This window comes from Zootoca vivipara, chromosome Z1 (assembly GCF_965207765.1).
Source record: "Zootoca vivipara chromosome Z1, rZooViv2.hap1.1, whole genome shotgun sequence".
In the NCBI taxonomy this organism is placed as follows: Eukaryota; Metazoa; Chordata; class Lepidosauria; order Squamata; family Lacertidae; genus Zootoca; species Zootoca vivipara.
Window position 1 is genome coordinate 62,684,819 of NC_142583.1, and position 24,377 is coordinate 62,709,195.

The 24,377-nt window shown below is 47.4% G+C and overlaps 1 protein-coding gene across 3 annotated transcripts in view; it reads left to right on the forward strand.

The window, feature by feature from the left end:
* Positions 1-24,377, forward strand: part of TMEM150C (transmembrane protein 150C) — a 54,783-nt gene that overhangs the window by 7,361 nt on the left and 23,045 nt on the right. The window contains exons 1-2 of one of the 3 annotated variants that reach the window (XM_035111757.3): positions 11,717-11,943; positions 18,015-18,078. In XM_035111757.3, coding sequence (XP_034967648.1) covers positions 18,069-18,078 — 10 coding nt within the window. In that variant the 5' untranslated portion in view covers positions 11,717-11,943; positions 18,015-18,068. Of the gene's footprint in view, positions 1-11,716; positions 11,944-18,011; positions 18,079-24,377 lie in introns of those variants that run through there. The other 2 variants (XM_088660600.1, XM_088660601.1) reach the window with 2 other exon arrangements.

Here is a 24,377-nt window from a genome sequence, read left to right on the forward strand (position 1 = left end):
CCCATGTTTGGCCATGAGTCTCTAGAAATTGACCTTAATTTCCAGGAATCTCCTAAGGCCATCCAGGTGAGGTGAGTTGTCTCTATGGCAACAGGACAACCTCTTTGGACATGCAAATAGCAGTACCGAAGAATTGATGCTTTTGAATTATGGTGCTGGAGGAGACTCTTGAGAGTCCCATGGACTGCAAGAAGATCAAACCTATCCATTCTGAAGGAAATCAGCCCTGAGTGCTCACTGGAAGGACAGATCGTGAAGTTGAGGCTCCAATACTTTGGCCACCTCATGAGAAGAGAAGACTCCCTGGAAAAGACCCTAATGTTGGGAAAGATTGAGGGCACAAGGAGAAGGGGACGACAGAGGATGAGATGGTTGGACAGTGTTCTTGAAGCTACCAACATGAGTCTGACCAAGCTGCGGGGGGAAGTGGAAGACAGGAGTGCCTGGCGTGCTCTGGTCCATAGGGTCACGAAGAGTCGGACACGACTAAATGACCAAACAACAACAACTGGCCAGCTCAGGCTATTATCTTACGAAGAAACTCATCTGACTGGCTCTGCAGGTTTCCTCTAAAAAGATTCTAACTTTACATACACATGATCACAGATTTGGAAGGGATCCATGAGTATCACCCAGGCTGGCCCCGCCCCACAAACCTGTAATGTGACTCATGGCAGGCTTACCACAGTATTCCCCACTACGGAAGTTATACAAATCGAGACTGCAGAAATAAAATGCTTTCCTGGAATATTGCGTTATTCTGGGATTGCAACAAAATATACCTTGTGGTTTGCCAAAAGCAACCAGCAAATCAGAAAACATTTTTGGCACCAGTTGGCTCTGACACCTCCCACAAGGGACACAGGAAAAATTTCCCAAGTAATTATGTGTCACTTTTGTGCCACAGGGAATTAAGCATTATTACTTGCTTGATTTTTGCAACGAGAGTTATGAGACGTGAGGCAACATTCGCCTCCAACATTCGCAGTGTTCATCCTTATGCGACTGGCAATGCCTCTGGGAAACACAGGGCAGTGGATCAGAAATCAAAGTAGCTCAAGTGGATTGTAAATGCCATATAATTCACAGTTCCCTCAAGCATGGGATGAAAGCTTTGAGTTTTGATGTAGAAACACTCATCCACAAAGCAGGAAATGACCTTTCCTCTTTGGATAAGCAGATGAATTCTCTTATGTCCTTTTTTTTTTTGAGTTTGTAGAAAAGGAATAGAAAGATGTCATATGGAGGAGGGAGAAAGATTGTTTTCTGCTGCTCCAGAGAAGCGGACACGGAGCAATGGATTCAAACTTCAAGAAAGAAGATTCCACCTAAACATTAGGAAGAACTTCCTGACAGTAAGAGCTGTTCGGCAGTGGAATTTGCTACCAAGGAGTGTGGTGGAGTCTCCTTCTTTGGAGGTCTTTAAGCAGAGGCTTGACAGGCATATGTCAAGAATGTTTTGATGGTGTTTCCTGCTTGGCAGGGGGTTGGACTGGATGGCCCTTGTGGTCTCTTCCAACTCTATGATTCTATGATTCTATGTCCTTTTGCATGCAGCAGCAAGGTGGCGGTTACTTCTGCATGCTATTGAACACATACTGGCAATGTTGACCAGCCCTGAAAGCATACAGAAGAAGACTGTGTGAGCAGCGTCCTGTGAGGTCGGACAAACAAATCTCTCCCTCCTAAAGATATTTACTTTCTGCCCAACCTGATGTGAACCTTCCATGCTGCTGTAGGGAAACTGGAATCAGCGGCAGGCGGTGAAATTTCTCGTAGATGAACAGTTAGGGCCAGAGGCGACAGCTTGCGAGGGCAATTGGTGGTGGGGGTGGGGGGGGACTGCTGTTGTGCACATGACTTCACAACATCATGACACTGCAAGCGTGAGCATTGTGTCTCCCTCCCTAAGCCAGGCTATGGAACTGGCATGCAGCATCTCACAGTGGAGACTGAATACAGTGGTACCTCGGTTTACAGACACTTCAGGTTACAGACGCTTCAGGTTACAGACTCCGCTAACCCAGAAATAGTACCTCGGGTTAAGAACTTTGCTTCAGGATGAGAACAGAAATCGCGCAGTGGCAGCTTGGCGGCAGCAGGAAGCCCCATTAGCCCCAACAGGAACAGTTTCAGGTTAAGAACGGACCTCCAGAACGAATTGAGTTCTTAACCAGAGGTACCACTGTACAAGCATCGTGGCTCGTAGACTTACTCACCACAAATGTGTATCACCTCAGTATTGTCTACACTGACTGACAGCAGATTTTCTGGATTTCACACAGGCTTACCTGGAGATGCCAGGGGTTGAACCTGGGATCTTCTGCATGCAGCACAGATGATTCTCCTCCTCCTCTTCTTCAGCAATCACTTGTAGTCAAGTAAGATTGTCTTCCATAAACAATGAGTCCATAAGTGACTGTGGAGGCCAATTCTGGATCCACACGTCCTTCTACAGTGGGGACATTGGTTTCTGGGCTGGAGTTGATCATGGTGAGGGTTTGCCAAGCATGCCCTCCTCTTTTTTTTTTTTTAAAAAAAATATTTTTATTAATTTTCCAATTAAAACCAATTATATCACATTCAATATTTCAAATTATACACATATATATATCAATCAAACCGAATGTTATGCCAAATCATCTAAAGAATTTTTTATTTGGGTTCCCATGCTTCAAGAAATTGGGAATTCCTCGCAACTGTCCACTGCCGTCTTTTTTCTAAAGTTCAAATCGTCCTCCAAGTTCATAATAATCCAGATCTTCCCCTTACAGTCACATAGATGTTTTCCACTTTCATCCGATTGTTTCCCAGCTGCTGAGATAAATATCAAACAAAGTTTCACAGATGTTCTTTCTCCTGTGTGAGTTAATCAGTCCAGCCTCCCCATAAATCTTCTTAATGGAGCTCCCTGTTGCGTCGAAGCAGCACGAAGCAGCGCCATCTTAAAAAGCTCAAATCACTTTCGTTTTCTCTCATAACCATGAAGATTTACGATCATTATAGAATTTACAGCTTTTCCAGGCAGGAGACCAAAACATCAAACCATAAACTCTTGGTAAATTAATGGATCTCCTTGCCCTATAGCTGAACTTAGCTTCAGGTCGCTGCTCCAATTTAAAGTGCGTCACAGCTCATAAATCCTCCGAACGCGTCCAGAACTCCTTCCGTCCGACTAGGGGGGGGGCTTTTCTCATCGGCAACTCCACATCTTTAAAAAATATGCTCAGTAACAACAGTTATAAAGTTCAACTCACCCAGTCTTTTGCTTCTCTTTCACTCCAAACAAGCCAGGACATCGCGTCCGGGAAGGTACGAGGCAACAATATGAAGAAAAAAAATAAAAACTCACTTCCCTTATCGCTCCGTCCCCATCAATCCTTCTTCCAGATGCTGTACAATCTTTGACTCCTCTCCCTCAGCAGCATAAATTTCTCAGCAGTAAACAGCGCTTCTTCCCCTCCTTCTGAAGTATGTCCATAGATTTAAGCCTAATTATCTTCTTTAACCATGGAAATCCCCGCCATGCAGATTAGCGTCCGGGAGTCCTGGCCCTCGTAAGTGCTCAGCCCAAGCTCCCCCCACTCCAAAAACAGTCGGAGTGGGTCTGGGGGCATCGCGGGCCAGCGGCCCCTCTCCGTAACCCCCGGAGAGGGTAGGGGGTTGCCATTTACTCCCCTAGCAACCGCCAAATTCCTTACGAAGGTCAGAGAGATGGAAAACAGGTCCGCCATTCCTGCAGGCGGAAACCGGAACCCCCTCTTAGCATGCCCTCCTCTTAGCACATTTCTCCCATTCGTCCTGAGTTCGAGCATCTTCAAAACCCATGACACCTTTGGCAACCAACTGGAGCACTCGCAGGCCAGTGTTTCCCAGTTGTCGGCGTTCATGCTACATTTTTTTAGATTTGCCTTGAGAGAGTCTTTGAACCTCTTTTGTTGACAACCAGCATTCCGCTTTCCATTATCAAGTTCAGAATAGAGTAGTTGCTTTGGAAGACGAGCATCAGGCATCCGCACAACATGACCAGTCCAACACATAATGACATCTGCCTACAGATCTACAAAGAACCTGGAAGCTGAGGCTGAATAAAGTGTCTGTTGGTGGTAGTTTTCCATCTCTATCTCAAAATATTTTAAAACCTGAAAAAGAAGGGCATATGGCAGGTGATGATTTTGCTAGTAATCTGTAGAACGGTGTCAAATAGGAGGAAGAAGTGTTTTCTTTTGCCACTAAGATTAGCTTCTGTGTTAGCCAGCAGTGTTGTGTTACTGCTTTTGAAGATGCCAAAAGTCCACTGATAGATTCCCCGATCAGCAGATGCTTGCTTCTGTCCCCTGCTTTTACAGGCTTATTTTGAGAGTTAGCCAACACTTTTGTTGGTGTCCTGATGATGGGTCCTTTTTGGGGGGTGAGGGGGAAGGGAAGATGGGTTGGCGCGAAAGCCAGCTGATTTCTGGACCCCAGACAACAGCATGGATAAAAGCTCATTGTCTAACATAAATAGCGCATGACATGAACATTGAAAATAAGAGCAAGACGCTGACCTCATGGCTTCTTCTCAGAAAAAAGAGAACATTAAAAATAAAGTCTTTTAAGCAGTCCCCCCCTTTTTTTTAAAAAAAAAAACTTGTTTGTTTCTGCTTGCAGCCTGACCTCATAAGCTGCTACCCCAGAGGAGGAGATGGTTGTCTTATCCAGACTTATTCCCCGTTGAAGGCTGTTTGGAAGTGGAACTGACAGTGCGCAGAAGTTATGTATGCATATATTATGGGAAACAGGACTCCTTCTCAACCAGTTTTCATGTTATTAAAAAGGACAGCATGGTGCAGTGGTTATAGTGTTGGATTAAGGCTGCAGTGACTTACAAAGGAGGGGTACGGGGTGGCTTCTCAAGGGCACTTTTCTAAACTTTATTGGAGGTACGGAAGCCAGAGATTGAACTTGGGACTTTCTGAATGCAAATTAGATGCTCTTCCATTAAGCTACAGCACTTCTCCTTCTCGAGCTCCCCCAGTGATGCATGTATGAATGGCATTCCCAATAGTCTTAAAATAAGATAGAGTTTACTCACATGACATCCTGAGTTAACAGCATAATCTCAGAAAGGCAGGCTTGCTTAGAAAAGTTACATTTATATACATGTGGAGACTACTTAGTAAAGTAAGGCTCCATTTGGTCTCTCTCTTGGCAGGAAGCCGAGAGAGACTCTAACGCTAAGATGTTGCTTCTCTGAAGTAAGTAGTCCAAGAGAGGGAAATGGCTACTGGCCAGTGAATTTATCTGCCACCATTCCCATCTCATTTGCATGTGTGGAGGAACAGGAAACTGACCTGGTCAGGTGGTCCTCCATGTGGTCCTCCATGTGGACACTCTGGGAACTGTTGTGACTTGTCTGCCCCAGTATTCCATCCCACAACTGAGGATACTGATGAGTGAGCATATGCGGCGCCGGGGTGCAAAGATCTGCCCAGCGCCTCCAAATTTAGTTTAGCCCCCAAATTAACCGCGTTGATCGCCTGGGTGGGCGCCAAGGAGGAGTCTGCTAGTGCTGTTCATCTTGCTGCTGCCTCCTCCTCCCAAGTAGTAGCTATTGGAGCCACTGCTGCCACCGCCATTTGCCATGGCTAACAGCAGGCAGGCCGGGGCTCCAGGGAGCTCCCGCTGCTGCTGCCGCCGCCGCCGCCGCCAGTACCCTCTGCCAAGCCCATCCCCAGCCAAAGTGATGCTCTTTGGTGGGGAAGTGCACAAACCGAGCCTCAGCGCACGTCCAGGCAGGGAAGTGGCCCTCAGCACCTCTTGCTCTGGCGCCCTTGCCGCCGCCGCCTTTCCTTCCAAGATTCCAGCGGGAAATAAAGGTGGCTGAGCCTTCCCCTCCTCCTCCTGGTGGTGGGGGCTCCCCCAAAATCAAGCCAGCAGCCACCCCTCACGCCGGCACCTCAGGATGCTCGCCATGGGCAGCTTCAGCGACGCCTGCCTGACACTCGCCTGGCATCCCTCCAGAATTCAGTCCTGGGGTTCCCCGCACCCTTTGCACCCCTGGGTAAAGACGGCACTGGGAGAAGTGGGGTTGGAGACTGACGTGGAAGAAGGGATCAGTGATCTACGGGAGTCTATAAAAGCTGGGAGATGAGAGTCAGAGGCAGGAGAAGCTGCAGGATTGGAGAATGAAAGACGGGTGCAGGAGGAGGGAGAGATGAGTCCGGCTGGTGTACAATCAAGGGCTTCCACACCTCCTTCCCACACCTCTCCTGCTGCACTGTATCTCGGGACCAGAAGAGGACTGAAGTGGGAGGAGCAGAAGCAAGTTACACACAGGCGTGGTCTTTGCCTGCTTGCCTGCAGTTCAGGTGGGGAAGACAGATAAGCTGAGGTCAGGGTTGGGGCCTCTCTGTTGCTGCAACTGTCTCATCAGGTACATACCTAGGACATAGGGTGGATGGATATAGGATGGATGGACATGCTTTTTCCTAACTTGCAAGTGTACTTTTGATAGCAAGGAGTCAATTCCTCACTCTGCATGTGGACATGAGCTTCCTGGGAGACAGGGTGGGATACAATGCATTTCTCTGCTGTGGTTTTGTCACTGGTGAAAACTGTGGTAGTCTGATGAGGAACGAATGTCCTCACTTCAGTTTGCTGCAATGCGAAAAATGCATGCGATTAGAAATATTTTGGACTGACAGCTACTTGTCAACGTGCAATGCTACAAACATGTTTTCACGCTTCCCCTTCAGACTCTCCCTGCCCCCTCGCTTTCAGCAAGTACAGTTGGAAATGGTGATAATAGAACTTAAAGCCGTTATATTTCCCCCTTGCTTAAAAAGGAAGGAGAAATCTCAGAGAGATATTTAATGAGACAACAGATGGATTCAGTTGACCTACCGAGCCTCAATCTTGTGGTTCCTGTCCTATGAATGGTTCCCTGAGGCATAAAAGCTCATGAAACGCTCTTAAATAGCTTCCCAAGTGCCTTGTCTGTGACCAACCTTTGCTATTCTGCCAGTACTGCCTCAGGGAGAACCAATCTGAAGGAGCCCATTACCCACAAAAATAACTCAGTCAGTCCAAGCACACTGCTCTGTCCCTGGGGGCATCAAATGCACCGATGCATCATGGGATACAGGAGGTCCACAGAGCAACATAGCATGGGTGGTGGCATGTAGCAAGCTGTAGAAGGGAAATAAAGGACAGAACTGGATGGGAAAACAAATCCAGAACAGCATAGCATTTGTTTATCTGTGTACAACCCATCTCGTCCTGAAGGCTTGTAGCCAAGAGCTTTTCTCCTTTCCGTTAAAATGGAATGTTTCAAAAGGATAAAGTTCAAGGACTAGATTACATTTACCCTGCCATCAAAAATAAGGCCAGAGAAATAGTTCTTGCGATGTTTGCTAAATATTTACTTTTGCTTGCTGGCTTTCTATGGGGAGATTTATTTGTGTGTCATACTTATGGGCCTCTCTCATCTCGAGCTGCTCACATCCTTGTACATGAAAGCACCCCACTTTACATCCTCACAAGAACCCCGGAAAGTAGGGTAGGCTGAGCTCCGAGCTCTATTTATGTATTTCATAAATACAAGGGACCCAGGTGGCGCTGTGGTTAAACCACTGAGCCTAGGGCTTGCTGATCAGAAGGTCAGCGGTTCGAATCCCTGTGACGGGGTGAGCTCCCGTTGCTTGGTCCTAGCTCCTGCCAACCTAGCAGTTCGAAAGCACGTCAAAATGCAAGTAGATAAATAGGAACCGCTACAGTGGGAAGGTAAACGGCGTTTCCATGTGCTGCTCTGGTTTGCCAGAAACGGCTTTGTCATGCTGGCCACATGAACTGGAAGCTATACGCCGGCTCCCTCGGCCAATAATGCGAGATGAGCGTGCAACCCCAGAGTCGGTCACGACTGGACCTAATGGTCAGGGGTCCCTTTACCTTTAAATACAAGTTTATACAAGCCAGATTGTAAAGAACCTCAAAGCGGTTTACAAAAAAAGGGGAAAGACAACAGAATCAAGAAAAATTCACAACCCTACTTTAAAACAGACAAGAGTTAAAATACTAAAGCGGATTAAAATCACTTCAACTTTCTAAGCATCTACAGTAAGTAGCCTTGCCTGAACAAGAATGTTTTTAGCAGGTGCAGAAAAGAATAAAGTAAAGGTACCTGCTTGATCTCAATAGGCAGGGAGTTCCATTGAACACTTCACCCGTTCGTGGGATTTGTGGTCAAAAGTGGTGCAACCAGTCAGATTAGATGGTTTTATAAATGAGAACTAGATGACTTCATAGTGAACTGTGTGGATATTAGACCCGACGGCTAAAAATTGAGCCCTCATCACCTAGAAGCAGTATATTGTTATGTACCACCCCAGTCTCTAAGCAATGTTCGTGTTTCCTTTGGAAATGAGACACAGTGGAGACTGTGCCTTTATGAAACAGTATATGGTTTATTTACACACATATACAACCTGAGCCTGTGATGGAGGGTTTCAAAGCGTTATACTCCAAGTGGGTCCTGTTTCTCCCATTGCTGAAGCTTCCAATTCGAAACAGGCAGCCCACATTGTGCTCTGGCGCCCCTCCCCAGCTAGCCGCATTTAACAAACTGACACTTCTTTTCCTCGATCACGCCACAGCCAACTGAAATCCTTAAACTTCCTCCTAACAAAAAACTCTGGCATTTGTCTTCTGCTAACTACTCAGAGCTCAAGGCAGGGCTCCACCCATTTCTAATCGCCCATCATCTTCCTTTGTTCTGCGTTGTGGTTCTTCTCCCAGGCAATTTCCTGAGCATGGAAAAACTGGTCCGGCCTGAATTTTAGCACTTTGTTAAATCCAGCATCTGGCAGCCTATTTCAATGCTCCAAGCATTGATTAAACTCCAAGCATTGATTAAACTTCCTTGACCTAGGAATTTAGGGGAGTCAAGGCACCCACAAACACATAACAATATTACAATTATCTTATGCAAGAGGCAAATGACAGGGGATAGCTATCTCAGGTATGGCTGATCCAGGGTACTCTGGTCCAAGCCTGCAAGTCAGTTCTTGTAATACGAAAGAGAAAAAGAAGCAGAGTGACCTGTGTTGAACAGGGGCGTAGCCAGGATCAAAACTAGGGGGGGGCAAGCCATGGTCGTTCAGGGGCGGGGCCAAGGCACAGAAGGGGAGGAGCCACAAAGTGGGCGGGGCTAAAGGGCCAACGGGCCTGATGACATCGTGGCGGTGGCAGCAGCGGCCACCTTGTGCTTCTGGGGCTGGTACCGTTGGCGGCTACCCTGCTTGGCTGGAGAGGACGGGAGGGTCGGGCAGGTGAGAGGGGGTGGCAGGGCGGGCGAGGGCGAGGCAAGACACGGCCGCAGCCACGACGGCTCCGAGGCGTTGCTGCATATCAGCATAATATTTCAACCATGGTTCAAGCCCCACCTTAGGAAAAAAATCCTGCATTGCAGGGGGTTGGACTAGATGACCCTTGTGGTCCCTTCCGACTACAATTCTATGATTCTATTGATATATTACCATAGCATATGCATCATTCTGCTTTCTTGAATTGTCCTACTCCTAGGCATAGCATCCAACTCCTAGAGGCCTAGGTGCCCCCCTCCCCCAATTACTGGTAAATACCGTATTTGAAAGAGTCATCCCCCCATGTTGATGGGCTTTCTATGTGGGGCTTATCTGCCCCCCCCCCCGTATTTTATTAAGGATGGAAGAGGGAGGGAAGGAAGGAAGAAATAGAGAGAGGGATAACTCATATTTGTGGGTGCCTCTGGGTGACGCTGTGATTCTGGAACTCTGCATGTACAGGAGCCTTGTAAGCAGCTTTCTCTCTGCTTGATTTACAGCAGGCACGTCCAACAGGTAGATTGTGATCTACCAGTAGATCACTGGATGTCTGTGGTAGATCACTGGTAGGTCACTGGCACCCCTAAAAAAAGCTCACCCAAAATTTTCCTCCTCCCTAAAAAAAGTTGAACTATGACCTGAAGCCCTAAACAAAAATGGGCCTCCCTCCCTCCTAAAAGAAGCTCAACAAGTTTGACCTAAACCCCAAAAAACAGGGCTTCCCTTCCTTTAAAAAAAAACTCAACAGCTTTGACCTGAACCCTCCAAAAGGGGGTAGATCACCCCCAGTTTTAAACTCTGAGTAGATCAGAGTCTCTTGGGAGGTGGCCACCCCTGATTTGCAGTATACAGATGCAGGAGGAGGGGCAGACTGGAACACCAATGCTTTTTATAAACATCACTGTGTCTGTCAAAGCTACAGCCCCCCCTTTCTTATTCACTTCCTTTTAGCCTTGCAGAGCCACCTTAGTCAAATTTAATCCTCTGAGTCTGCACCCTCATTAAATCGCCAATAGAACTCTTAATGCTCCTGAATGCTCATTAACAAGTCCCACTTAAGAACAATAGGGTGAAATGGTCAGCTATCAAATCTTGCCTGGGGATATATGCTCCATTGTCTTAACTGCTTAACTACTGGTAGCCACTTTGCTTTATTTATTTGATGTGTTTTTGTTACTGCTGTGTCCCCCCCCCCCAGCAAGCGGAGACTTAGCTGCTCTTGCTAAAGCAAAGCCTTTTCCACTTCAGTTTTTGGAGGGGAAAAGTGCTGGTTATGGTCTGTAAAATACATTAATTTTTTTGCTTCTGGGGGGGGGCAGCTGCCCCCTCCTGCCCCCCCTGCCTACGCCCATGGTGTTGAACTTTCTATAATTCTTATCAAAGCTGAAAGTGTAACAGAAGTGATGCAAGAAGAGAGCGATTCGTGAAAGGGAGAAAAAGGAACTGGGTTATCCAATGGAACCTCTTTCTGTTTCTGTTTTGTTTTAAGAAACACTTTCCTTATCTGCTTTTGACTTTCAAAACGGTGTGGCACTCTTCCCACTTCTCCCATAAGTCCATGGGCAGTGCTGAAAGGCCTGGCTACTTTTGCACCAATGAGGTATATGGTGACTCTGTATAATACAGGTAACTTGCAACTTCCGTGCATTTAATTTGTGCACATTCAAATTTACACATTTGGCAAAAAAGCACAAATGTTTTTAAGGGGGCAGGGACCCAGGAAAACAGACTTGGGCGATCCGACCCACCATTGAGATCACCCCCGCTGATTTCAGGGTGGCGGGTTCGAGCTCTATGTTGGGCAAAAGATTCTTGCATTGCAAACAGTTGGGCTAGAATAGATGACCCTCGTGGTCCCTTCCAACTGTACAATTCAATGACCTGTAACTCAGGCTCAGGCTCTGCAGCCGCAAGGCTCCGCATGCTGCGAGCCTAGGTTCCTGCATCGCGGGGGGTCAGACTAGATGACCCCGGGGGAACCCTTTACTACTTTACGACTCTTCGTTGCTTTCAGGTCATCACCAAAAGAGAGGGCTGCCCGCAGGTCAGCGCAAGAGCGCAATCGGGAAAGTGTGGCAGGCGCGCGCACACGAGCGGGCACTCTCCAAGTCTCCCCCCCCCCCCCGGGCAATGAATGCCCCGTTCGAGGGGGCCCAGCGCCTCTCGTGCCCAGATGACAAGTGGGCCGGGTGGGTGGGTGTGGGCGCAAAACTGGGGTGGCTAGTGGCACAAAGGAAGGTGCCGCCGCCTCCGAGGATGGCGAGGATGTCGCCCCCGCCACGCCCCCTTTTGGGTGTGTGTCTCCCCCTCCCTTCCTCATATCCCCCCTGCGAGGGAGAAGCAGGCAGCCAGGCGCGCCCTAGCCCTTTGTCTCTGGCGCCGGGGAAGCTCCGGCGGCTGCGAGAGGCGGACGGCAGCCGCAGACTCCACCTCTTCCTCGAGGGGAAGCCCTCCTCCCGGCCTGCCCAGTCCTCCTGCCGCCGCCGATCGCGCTCCCGCCGCCTGCCTGCCTCCTCTTGCAGGTGTGACAGCACCAGGGACCCGCGGGTGGGACCGACGCCGCCGAGACGCCTCCGCGCTCCTCTTCCTTCCCAGCTTTTCGGTAGGAGGGTATATCTGGGGTCTCTTTCGGTTTGGATTTCTTCCTCCCTGCGGCGCCTGCCTCCCCCACCTTAAAGCCCTGCATCTCCTCCCCCACCCGTTCCAGCACAGCCCACCTACCTCCCCTCTCCATCTCCATCCATCTCCGCCCGTCTTCCTCACCTCCATAATCCGCCCAGATAAGCCTTATCAATGGTCCTGATAATCACCATCGCGCTTTTGCAGCAACCGTGATAATGGGTGTGCGTGTGTGTATTGCAAATTGCAATTGCTGGAGAAAGTCCCGGGGATTTCCTGCTCGCGACCCGCACCCGCCTCCCGCCTTGCTGAATTGCTGCCCCATGCTCAATCGAAAGGGCGCCTCTCCGTTTGATGCTTTCTTAATTGCTTTCATTGGGAGGATCGTTGCTTTTTGCTGGCTGCCCACCTGAGAGAGAGGCGGCCTTATCTCTCCCTGCTTCTGCTCTTGGAAACTCCCTTTAATTCTTCCTCCTTCCTGCTGCCACCTGAATCAAGCGATTGCTCGTCCAGTTTCCATCTCTGCAATTTGCAAGCTGGCATGTGTATGGAGGGGGCTCGCTGTAGCCTCTTCCCAAGCCTTCTTCCCTGCCTTCCAAGCCTCTCCCTCTGTACTCCCACATCTTTCTATCAGGCTGCACCAATGCTGCTTACAAAGCACCATTCAGCCATATTCACTATTTCCCGTTACCTGCTCCCATCCCCTTTGCTTGATAACTGGGCTGCTGAATGCCTCTTAAGGGATGCTCTCCTTGTTTTTCAGACGTGCTCCTCTGTATCAGCCCTCATAGTGCATAGGTCGGCTGTCTGTGTCCCTTTTACTCCCCAAAGCACCAGAAGAGTCTGCGGCGCCTGTTTTTTTAATTTTTATTTATTTTGCATCTAGCAGCCCTAGGTGGTGATCACGACAGGGGATCCATAATAACAATAAATAATGTGGTTTCTGCTGTGTTTTTGTAAGGGGCTGGGTGGGCAGGCTGGTGATGCAGACAAAGCCATGTAGTCCTATTGTTTCCGCTAGCAATGCCTATTCCCCATGACAGCTGATGGTTTGGGTGTTGCGGAGGGAGGCCTTGCGTTGTCAGGCTCTTCTCCAATAGAATGGCAATTTTTGCCTTCCCTTGCAGGAGACTGTCCCCAAGTTCAGGCTTGTGACTTTTGCACATGGGAGTGAATAGCAGCCATTTGTCCTATAACATAGAAAGCATAGGGTATGCATCTTTTTTTGGGGGGGTTGCCACTGGAGCATAAGCTAAATTTACTGCATGTCCCTTGTGACCTCAGCTTAGGAATATAGGATTTTGCCTTGTACTAGGGTCAAGGGTACCTTACCTTTTTAAGACAGATTCTTGGTCCATCTAACTCAGTATTGTCAACACGGCTTGGTAGCAGCTCTCTAGGGTTTCAGCCAGGGTCTGTTTCCCAGCCATAGCAGGAGATGCTGGGGATTGACCCTGCATGCAAAGCAGATGCCATACTGCTGAGCCCTTCCCTGCGCCTTACTATCTGCAAAGAATAGAGCCGACTCCAGAAGCTGGCAGGTTCGCACATTTTTTAGGGGTCCCAGATTGACACCACCCCAACAAATTCTCTTGGAACACTGCCCGCTGGTTAATCTGTGTGATTGAATGTTGGGAACTATATTGATATTTGTTGTTCTTGGCATCTGTCTGTCTCGAGAGACCACAGAGTGCAGCACCTCTGGGGGTGAAGTCAAACCGCTGGAGAGTTCACAGCAGCTGCTGTGGCTGCAGAAACCGTTAACTCGTGAGTGCTGCTGCCTTCCGTGTTGTTTTTGTTGCATTAGCAGCGCTGAAGTGACCTCCTCGGAGCGCAAGCCTGGCCAGTGTGTATGGAGGTCCTGGGCTGCCCAGATGACAAGACCCTCCTCTTGGCTTCACCAATGCGGTCCAAAGGAACGCAAAGCAACACGTTCGGCACCAGCTTGGCTGCAGGAGTTGCCAGGAGGCGGCGTGCAAGATGCCATCCAACTGTCTTAGAAACTCCACTCCAGATTTGTGTGGGGTTTACGCCTTAGCTCTTTCTTCTTCCAAAGATGTCCTACAAGGAAGCAGAGGTTTAGGATCAGAGTTTTCTTCTCCTAAATGGGCTACCTTCCCAGGTTGATGAGCCCCACCTGCCCCTCACTTGCCTCTACAGCATGTGCAGAAACCGCCTTCTTGATCATGGGATCCATTATTGTCCACCCGATCCACTGGTGCCTGTCTTTGCATGCAGGGAAAGTTCCTAACTCACCAAGGCTTTGAGACGCATTGGCTACCCTCACCTGGTTTAGCTGGCCAGTTGAAGCTGTTTCCTGGGGTGAGAACTGAGTGCAGGGTAGGGACCAAAGGTGGACCAACTACCCTAGAAGGAGCATGGCGTGTCCCCACCAGAGGTACTACCCCTCCCCTAACAGCCCATGTACCCCATATATATATATTGGCACTTTAAGAATAGGAGAGCTGGTCCTTGCCCCAGGGGGCTTACAATGTAGAAAAGCAGCAGAAGGGAGACAACGGAGAAGGAGTGGGCGCAGGTGAAAACTGGGAGAAAATGTGATTACTGTAGTTAACATATGCTTGGGCCTCCTTACAATAGGATATGGGAACAGGGTGGGTGTTGTGCTGAAAGCTTTACATTAAAGTGGAGGGAGCAGTTCTTTCCTTTTGTCATGTGGCTTACAGTCCACTTGTGTCATGAACGAATTGCGAGACATTTGATGCAGGCAAGGATCCCCCCCCCTTCCACACCTATTTCTTACCTGAATATGACTATGTTTCTTTTCAATCGGAACACATGGAATAAATGTTGTGCCATGTATTGGCTGCCCTCTTATTCTCCGTTGAAATGTTTTCTTTTGAAATCAGTAAGATAAGAGTTTCCTGTTCAGTTATGTTACTTTGAATGCACACTTTGTTTGACTTTCTTCACTAATGTTTTTGTTGTGGGTTGTTTTATTTGATGTTTTACTATGTGATGTAAATTGCTTCGATATTATTTTCCCTTAAAGATATAAAGAGGTTTGTTGTTGTTGATGATGATGATGGTGATGATAATGTTGTGCAGTTGAACATCCTAGCCCAGGGTTTCATGAACCTGTAGCCCTCTAAATATTGTCCAGCTCCAACTCCCAAACTCCCATATGCCCCAGCCAGCAGGATTAATGTTTAGGTACGATGGGAGCTAGAATCCAACGCCACAGGTGTCCCATCCCAACCCTAACCCCACTCCACATCAAGGCCATTCCCCCCCCCAAAAAAATTGCCCCCCAGCCAACTACATATATTTAGGACTTCATCACCTGCTTACAAATGGTAGGTTTGGAAATGCTTGTTATTAAAGAAATGGCTTAGCTTCCCAAATGGAATCCTATGAATTAGTTGCCGTTTTAGTATATCCCATCCTATCCAAATGGATCAGGCTGGGTTGTATTCTGAAACAATATGAGAAAGCTTCCTTGTCCCTCAAGGTCACGGACGGAACAGCTTTTACTGAGGCTTCACACATGCAAGTTAATCGGCTTATGGCTGCGATTTCCAGTGTCGACTTTCCGTGTGTGAACGAGACCTCTCAGTCACAACAGCCCACAGGAAACTTTAATTAGCCCCTCAAACGCAATGATTTTCAACTGGAGTAAGTTCATCATGCATGTGGCTTCCAGTCTCCAGGGACTGGTTCATGCCTGTACATAGTCAATCTTTGTGCAGTTGGGGACTAGCAACAGAATGTGTGAACGCCATTAAAAAAATGTGATGTGTGGGCTGAGATGAAATTTGCATCTCTGATGTTATATATATATATATGACAGCCAATTTGCACATGGAAGTCCTGGATGTGGCAGTTGGTGCCGGGGGACTAGAATTTTCCCATTGCTGTTTTTCCCTGGGAAGATGTTTCCAGATCTAAGAATGCAGAGTTTGGCCACATTGGGAATACATTGGGCCTGCTTCTTGGTGCCACATTTTTAGAAGAAAAGAAAAAAACATTGGCAAACATCTGTGCCTGGCATAGACAGCAGCTTTATACTGTGTCAGGCCATTGCCCCATGTAGCTCAGCATTGTCTGACTGGCAGTGGCTCTCCAGGGGTTTGGGCAGAGGACACCCCCAGCTCTATCTGGAGATGCCGGGGATTTAACGCAGGACCTTTGGCATGCGAAACAGATGCTCTGCCAATGAGCTATGGCCCTTTCCCTGCAAATTCAGCATAACTTGCTTTGCTGATCATGGGGAACAACAAGGCACTATGAGGAACTGAGCCTTATAAAAAGACCATTTGCCTACTGGTAGTAGATTTCCAGGGTCCCATCCAGGTCCAGAACTACCTCCATAGGAATATTGGAAGTTGCTTTTTGCTGAGTCAGATCACAGGTTTTAACAGTGAGCCCGTCAGTGACTGTGGAGGCCAATTGCATGTGGAGGTCCCCAAAACCACCCCTCAAATAACTCACACCATAGACAGAATTTTTGTTTAATGGTTTTTGGCATGAATTTTGGCCACAAGTTTTATTGAATACAAATCAAACCAGTGAGTGGTTGCGTAGGCATTGGTTCTCCTACTGTCTTCACCTAAGGACAGAAATAAACTCGCCTTGTCAACAAGGGGAAACCCTACAGGGAGAGACAGGGAGTTGGGTCCAATAGGCTCTCCCCTCTCCCCTCAGGCTCCCAGGGGCTCATGCGTGTTGCTGGTCCCCTACCGGGGATATGGACACTGCATAGAGCCCCTGTATTCCTGACCGGAATTTCCCCTAACTCAGGCTTTAACACAAGGGGCCAACGAAGTCAACAGACCCCAAATACAACCAATAACCAATGCCTAACCGCCAACCTTACAAGTTGTGACTTATTTGCTATGCAGTAGGCAAAAACCAGATGGCACCAGCCAATCAGCCAAATGGGAAAATTCCTACCAGGCCCCTGAATACAGGCGACCCCTTGAGAGGCACAGCAATGTCAACACAGAGGCCTAAAAAACAGCGGAGGGGGGGGATCCGAAACGCAGCCAAAGAGAAAGAGAAACCTCTTTCCTTTGCTTTTAAACCCAGGGGGCTGACCCACAAAATCGCAACATCAGAATTTGCCCAGCAACAGAGGAGTGACCACTCATGCCCCCACCTTTAGACTCAGGAGTGGTTTGTTAAGCCCCCACTGCAAATTGTGCTCACCATGATGGTGAACCCGCATTGTGGATCCACACGTCCTTCCACAGGTTTCTGGGCAGGAGTTGATGACGGTGAGGGTTTGCCAAGTGTGCCTTCCTCTCAGCGCGTTTCTCCCTTTCGTCCTGAGTTCGAGCGTCTTCAAAGCCCATGACGCCTTTGGTAAAGGCTGTTCTCCAACTGGAACGCCCGCAGGCCAGTGTTTCCCAATTGTCAGTGTTTATACTACATTTTTAAAGATTTGCCTCGAGAGAGTCTTTGAACCTCTTTTGTTGACCACTAGCATTACGCTTTCCATTTTAAAGTTCAGAATAGAGTAGTTGCTTTGGAAAACGATCATCAATGCATCAGCATTTTCTGCACACTGATGCTTCTGGATCTGCCATCCTTTGGCACATAGCCCCTAAGCTATGTACATCCCACAGGAGTGCACCTGACATCTTGAGTACTGTATACAATTTTCAGCAATGTTGAAGACATACTTCTTTACAAGAAAGAAGATTCCACCTGAACATTAGGAAGAACTTCCTGACAGTAAGAGCTGTTCGGCAGTGGAATTTGCTGCCAAGGAGTGTGGTGGAGTCTCCTTCTTTGGAGGTCTTTAAGCAGAGGCTTGACAGCCATCTGTCAAGAATGCTTTGATGGTGTTTCCTGCTTGGCAGGGGGGTTGGACTGGATGGCCCTTGTGGTCTCTTCCAACTCTATGATTCTATGATTCTTTAGCCTGGTCTTTCAATACCTGAGATGTGTGTTTTCAGGACCCACATGAATCCTGCGACGGCAGTTTGTTGTAACTGTTTTAAATACTGAATTTTAGTATTTCGTAAAGCAAATGTGATGATGATGATGCTAAGGTATTATATCCAATATATGTTGTCCTCTTTTAAGCAGGTGGGGACTAAAGTGTGACCCTCCGTCGAACACCATATATGCTTCAGCACTTGGATGCTTCAAGGTAAGTTTAGTTCTTAAATGTTGAACTTCTTAGAACTTGTTGATAGAAGGGTGGAGAACCTGTTGCCCTTCAGGCGTTTGGACTACAACTCCCATCCTCCCTGTCAATTGTCCACGCTGGCGAAGGATTATGGGAGTTGGTGTCCAACAATGTTTGAAAGACTACAGGTTCTCCAACCCTGTGTGTGAATGGCTACAGTCCAAATGCATACACTAGACTTACCCATTGATATACCCATGGGTGTAGACAGGGGGGGCAGGAGGGGGCAGCTGCCCCCCCCCAGAAGCAAAAAATTATTGTATTTTACAGACCATAACCAATACTTTGCCCCTCCAAAAACTGAAGTGGAAAGGGCTTTGCTTTAGCAAGAGCAGCTCTCCACTTGCTGGGGGCGGGAACACAGCTGTAACAAAAACACATCAAATAAATAAAGCAAAGTGGCTACCGGTACTTAAGCAGTTAAGACAATGGAGCAGAATATCCCTTCAGGCAAGGTCCACCCTATTCACCCTATTGTTATTCAGTGGGAGTTGTTAATGGGCATTCAGGGATCGCATTAACAGTTCTATTGGCGATTTAATGAGGTTGCAGAGGATTCAATTTGACTAAGGTGGCCCTGCAAGGCTAAAAGGAAGTGAATAAGAAGGGGGGGCTGTAGCTTTGATAGACACAGTGATGTTTATAAAAAGCAGTGGTGTTCCAGTCTGCCCCTCCTCCTGCATCTGTATACTGTAAATCAGGGGTGGCCACCTCCCAAGAGACTCTGATCTACTCACAGAGTTAAAAACTGGGAGTGATCTACCCCCTTTTGGGGGGTTCAGGTCAAAGCTGTTGAGTTTTTTTAAGGAAGGGAAGCCCTGTTTTGGGGGGTTTAGGTCAAACTTGTTGAGCTTCTTTTAGGAGGGAGGGAGGCCCATTTTTGTTTAGGGCTTCAGGTCATAGTTCAGCTTTTTTTAGGGAGGAGGAAAATTTTGGGTGAGCTTTTTTAGGGGTGCCAGTGATCTAGCAGTGATCTACCACAGACATCCAGTGATCTACTGGTAGATCACAATCTACCTGTTGGACGTGCATGCTGTAAATCAAGCAGAGAGAAAGCTGCTTACAAGGCTCCTGTACAGGTGTACCGGTATCTTCCTCTTGCTGCAGAGTTCTAGCATAACAGCGTCACCCAGAGGCACCCATAAATGTGAGTTATCCCTCTCTCTATTCCTTCCTTTCCTCCCTCTTCCATCCTCAATAAAATACGGGGGGGGCAGATAAGCCCCACATAGAAAGCCCATCAACATGGGGGGGGGAATGACTCTTTAAAATACAGTATTTACCAGTAATTTCTTTTGGGGGGGGAGGCACCTAGGCCTCTAGGAGTTGGCTGCTATGCCTAGGACAATTCAAGAAAGCAGAATCATGCATATGCTATGGTAATATATCAATAGAATCATGGAATTGTAGTCGGAAGGGACCACAAGGGTCATCTAGTCCAACCCCCTGCAATGCAGGAATTTTTCCCCAATGTGGGGCTTGAACCCACAACATGGTTGAAATATAATGCTGATATGCAGCAACGCCTCGGAGCCATCGAGACTGCGGCCTTGTCTTGCCTCGCCCTCGCCCGCCCTGCCACCCCCTCTCCCCTGCCCAACCCTCCCATCATCTTGCTGCAGAGTTCCAGCTTCACAGCATCACCCAGAGGCACCCACAAATATGAGGTATCCCTCTCTCTATTATTCCTTCCTTCCCTCCTTCTTCCATCCTTAATAAAATACTGGGGGGGGGGCAGATAAGCCCCACATAGAAAGCCCATCAAAATGGGGGGGTGACTCTTTCAAATACGGTATTTACCAGTAATTTGGGGGGGGGGAGGCACCTAGGCCTCTAGGATTTGGCTGCTATGCCTAGGAGTAGGACAATTCAAGAAAGCAGAATGATGCATATGCTATGGTAATATATCAATGGAATCATAGAATTGTAGTCGGAAGGGACCACAAGGGTCATCTAGTCCAACCCCCTGCAATGCAGGATTTTTCCCCCAAGGTGGGGCTTGAACCCACAACATGGTTGAAATATTATGCTGATATGCAGCAACGCCTCGGAGCTGTCGTGACTGCGGCCGTGCCTTCCCTCGCCCTCGCCCGCCCTGCCACCCCCTCTCCCCTGCCCAACCCTCCCATCATCTTGCTGCAGAGTTCCAGCTTCACAGCATCACCCAGAGGCACCCACAAATATGAGGTATCCCTCTCTCTATTATTCCTTCCTTCCCTCCCTCTTCCATCCTTAATAAAATACTGGGGGGGGGGGCAGATAAGCCCCACATAGAAAGCCCATCAACATGGGGGGAATGACTCTTTCAAATATGGTATTTACTAGTAATTGGGGGGGGGAGGCACCTAGGCCTCTAGGAGTTGGCTGCTATGCCTAGGAGTAGGACAATTCAAGAAAGCAGAATGATGCATATGCTATGGCAATATATCAATAGAATCATAGAATTGTAGTCGGAAGGGACCACAAGGGTCATCTAGTCCAACCCCCTGCAATGCAGGAATTTTTTCCTAAGGTGGGGCTTGAACCCACAACATGGTTGAAATATTATGCTGATATGCAGCAACGACTCGGAGCCGTCGTGACTGCGGCCGTGCCTTGCCTTGCCCTCGCCCACCCTGTCACCCCCTCTTGCCTGCCCGACCCTCCCGTCCTCTCCAGCCAAGCAGGGTAGCCGCTGCCGTTGCCAGCCCCAGAAGCACAAGGTGGCCGCTGCCGCCGCTGCCGCCACCACGATGTCGTCAGGCCAGCTGGCCCTGTAGCCCCGCCCACGTTCCCACTTTGTGGCCCCGCCCCTGAATGATCATGGCTTGCCCCCCCCCCCCTAGTTTTGATCCTGGCTACGCCCTTGGATATACCACAGGGAAACTTCTTTCCTCTTGAGGGCTCCATTTTCTCAGGGTTAATCTCTCAGGGTCCGGAACCAAATTGGGCAGGATTAGAGCCCAAAGTTGTCATAATCAGTAGGTGAATTTTGTGAAGCAGGCAGAGCTTTTAGACAAAGCTGGTGACCTTAAGAGAATCTAATGATGAGTGTTTTATGGAAGAATGGATGTCTTTTTCATACTACTTAAAGAAATATTATAATATGATGAACTCGCGAGCAGGATTTGAGCAATGAGCAACAGAAGTAATTAGATTATAATGTGGTTATGATTTAACAGATAGGGTACAGCAGAAAGGGAGAAACAACAACTCCATGGAAAATGGGGTGGGAAGTTGACAAAAATAAGAGAAAAGAGGAAACTGTGTTTTGATTGCATGTGTTAAAAATGTTGAAACTTAATAAAATATAATTTAAAAAATAGACTAAGTTGGTGGCCCATGTGCTTAAACTATTACAATATTCTAGTGTTTTGTTTTTATCTTGCTTTTAGGAATCTTTATTGAATGTTGTGTTTTTAAAAATAGTCTTTACTGCTTTCTGAATGTCACTGCTTTTCTTTTCTTTCTTTCTTTTTTAAAAAAATATAATTTATCGATTTTTCAAAATAAAATGAAATTAACAATCCCCCAAACCAACATTACTTTCTTCCCATTCCTATCCTCCAAATACGGGTTCCTTATGGGGTGTATTTTCTTTATTGCTTTTATGTGATCCAGTAAATATATATCTTTATATTAAGTGGTTTGAAAACTTTCATCAATCAATCAATAAAATAGGCAGAGGGTTGCAGGTCCCCTTTCCCCGATGTATGTGATTGATGGAATGGATCTTTGGTTTTGAGTTGCTACAGGACCAAATGTTTACTGCCCTGCCCTGCTATCTGCAGGCTCTATAGGCACCAATCCAACTAAAGTTAACCCTGAACAAAACACGTTTAAACCTATGCAACATGCTTGTTGCGATTCTCTTTTTAGTCCCACTGCTTTCAATGGGGCTTGGCAATGACTCACTTTAAACGAGCTGGGTCCGAAGGCCTGTTTCTTTCATTGTACTATGTATGGTTTTTTAAGCTTTACCACACTGCAATGGATTCTGAAACAGGCATGTTTTACAGTCGGAATAAAGCATACTAATGCCGGACAAGTTGATGGTCTGCCAGATTTGCAGAATTCAAAATGTGGTTTTTATCAGCAAAGTGTTTGGGCCCTTTTGATGGAGAGATGAAGACCTCCTGGCTGTAGCTATGAACAGAGTTGACATCCGCAACATCTTCTGCCCACCTTTTGGGGCTGGTTGGGGGGCAGAAATAAGTGTCATGGCACCAGCTTCTAGACTGGATTATCCATTCATATTTGGTTGGATGAATATGAAAATGTGTCAGGATCAAAAACTTTTGCAGCCAGATGGGCAGGGTATAAATAATAATTTATTATAATTTTTATTATTGACCATCAGTGGTTTATCATTACCATTGATCTGAGTAAGTGATGCTCAGATTCCAGTTGCTATTCTTGGTGATGTCCATGCAGGAATGGGATTCTGTGCCATGTTGGTTCTCCAAGGACTCAGCTACATTAGCAAAGAAAAAGTGCTTTACATGCGTTGTAAATGCATTATAGCACTGTGGCACCAGATGGCGCTGTGGAGTTCCATTTTTGCCAACCCTATTTCTCATACAAAGTTTACAACACGTTTCACTGAAACACTTCTTTGATGTGTCTAGATCCAGCCCAAGTAACAGCAAAGCAAAATAAAATAAAATAAAATAAAATAAGGCTCCCTTACAGATTGTCTCTGTGTAAATGGGAGTCAGGAATGAGCCAGCTCCAAGTGAAGGTTTACAGCCAACTGCAGAGAGCAGCCAGGAATAGAGAGGCTTTGATGTTAGTCAGGCAGGGGAGAGCTGGCAGCTGCAGACTTTGGCTCTTCCTGACCTTGATGGGCCGGCTGATAAGGCAGTAGCTGAGAGCAGGCTAGAACACAGCCAAAGCTCACAGGAAGCACAAATAGGCACGAATAGACTCAGCCTCTCAGACCAGTAAGAGGTTGGAGCCGATCCACTAAGTCTGAAGAGCCAGCAAATGGGAGGGCTGCTAGATAGGAAGTAAAACAAGAAATGTAAGAGCCATAAGTTCAATATCTTCTGTCGTGGCCAGAAGGAGTCTTCAGAAGGGTCATCTTGAGTAATGATGCTGGAGGCTTTGTCAGAGCCGTCCGGAGCTATCTGTTTGTTTTTGCAATAAATCCTCTTTTTTAATTACCTATGCCTACTGTGTTATCAAGAAGGGAATCTGGACTCCTGACAATGGGTGATTAACAGGGAGTTAAACCACTCTATGACTCTAAGAATCTCCAAACTTACCTGGTGGAACCAGACACCCCAATCTTGAGTCAGTTTGTAGATGTGCAAAGCACAGCTATTCAGATGGTTCAAGTGCAGAGGCAGTGAAATATCACTTCCCCGCAGAATCTAACATTAAAACACTTAGCAAAATAAAAAAATTCCTTCTTCAGATACATCTGAAGAAGTGTGCATGCACACGAAAGCTCATACCAAAATATAAACTTAGTTGGTCTTTAAGGTGCTACTGAAGGAATTTTTTTATTTTGCTTCGACTCAGACCAACACGGCTACCTACCTGTAATTAAAACACTTACTTATTGAGGACAATTTCTGTGACACTACTATTTAATCTGCTTTCGGGGCCAGGGTTCTTTCCTAGAATGTATGAAAGAAGAAGTAAAAGTGCTCCTGAGCAGGCGCAGAATGCATTTCCCTACACCAATGAGTAACAGACACATCAGGGATTCGGGCAAAGCGCTTCTAGATGAGAAGTTTAAATTTCCAGGGAAATTTGAGCCAGCATTTCCCTTTCAAAGCTTTATACGATAATGGATAAATTCTTCAAAGGAAAGGTTAGAGAGGCCATGAGGTTGCGTAAGCGCTGCACTTCTTTGAACTTCTGCGTTTTGCCTGATAAAAAGAGCACCCAGCCATAGACCCCAGGTCCTTTAAATTGCAGGCTGCAAAAGAGTAGTCTATTGTCATGGTTACGTGGTCAAGAGGCTGACTTTGGTCATGCAAGACTCCTTGTCAGGTATTGGCTTGGACACTGAGCGAGACGGAAGAGTGGGCACCGGGAAGAAGGGGGGTTGGAGTCTGACTTAGGGACTGGTGATCTGGGGGAGCCTGTTACAGCCAGGAGACGAGATTCAGAGGCAGGAGAAGCTGTCGGAGAGTGAATTAGAGGTGCAGGAGGAGAGAGAGGGGTCAGGTTGGTGCAGAGTGAAGGGCTCCCAAACCTCTTCCTCCTTCTGCCCCCACCTCCTGCTCCACTGTCTCCCAGGACCAGGTAAGAGGGAGAAGCAGAAATTG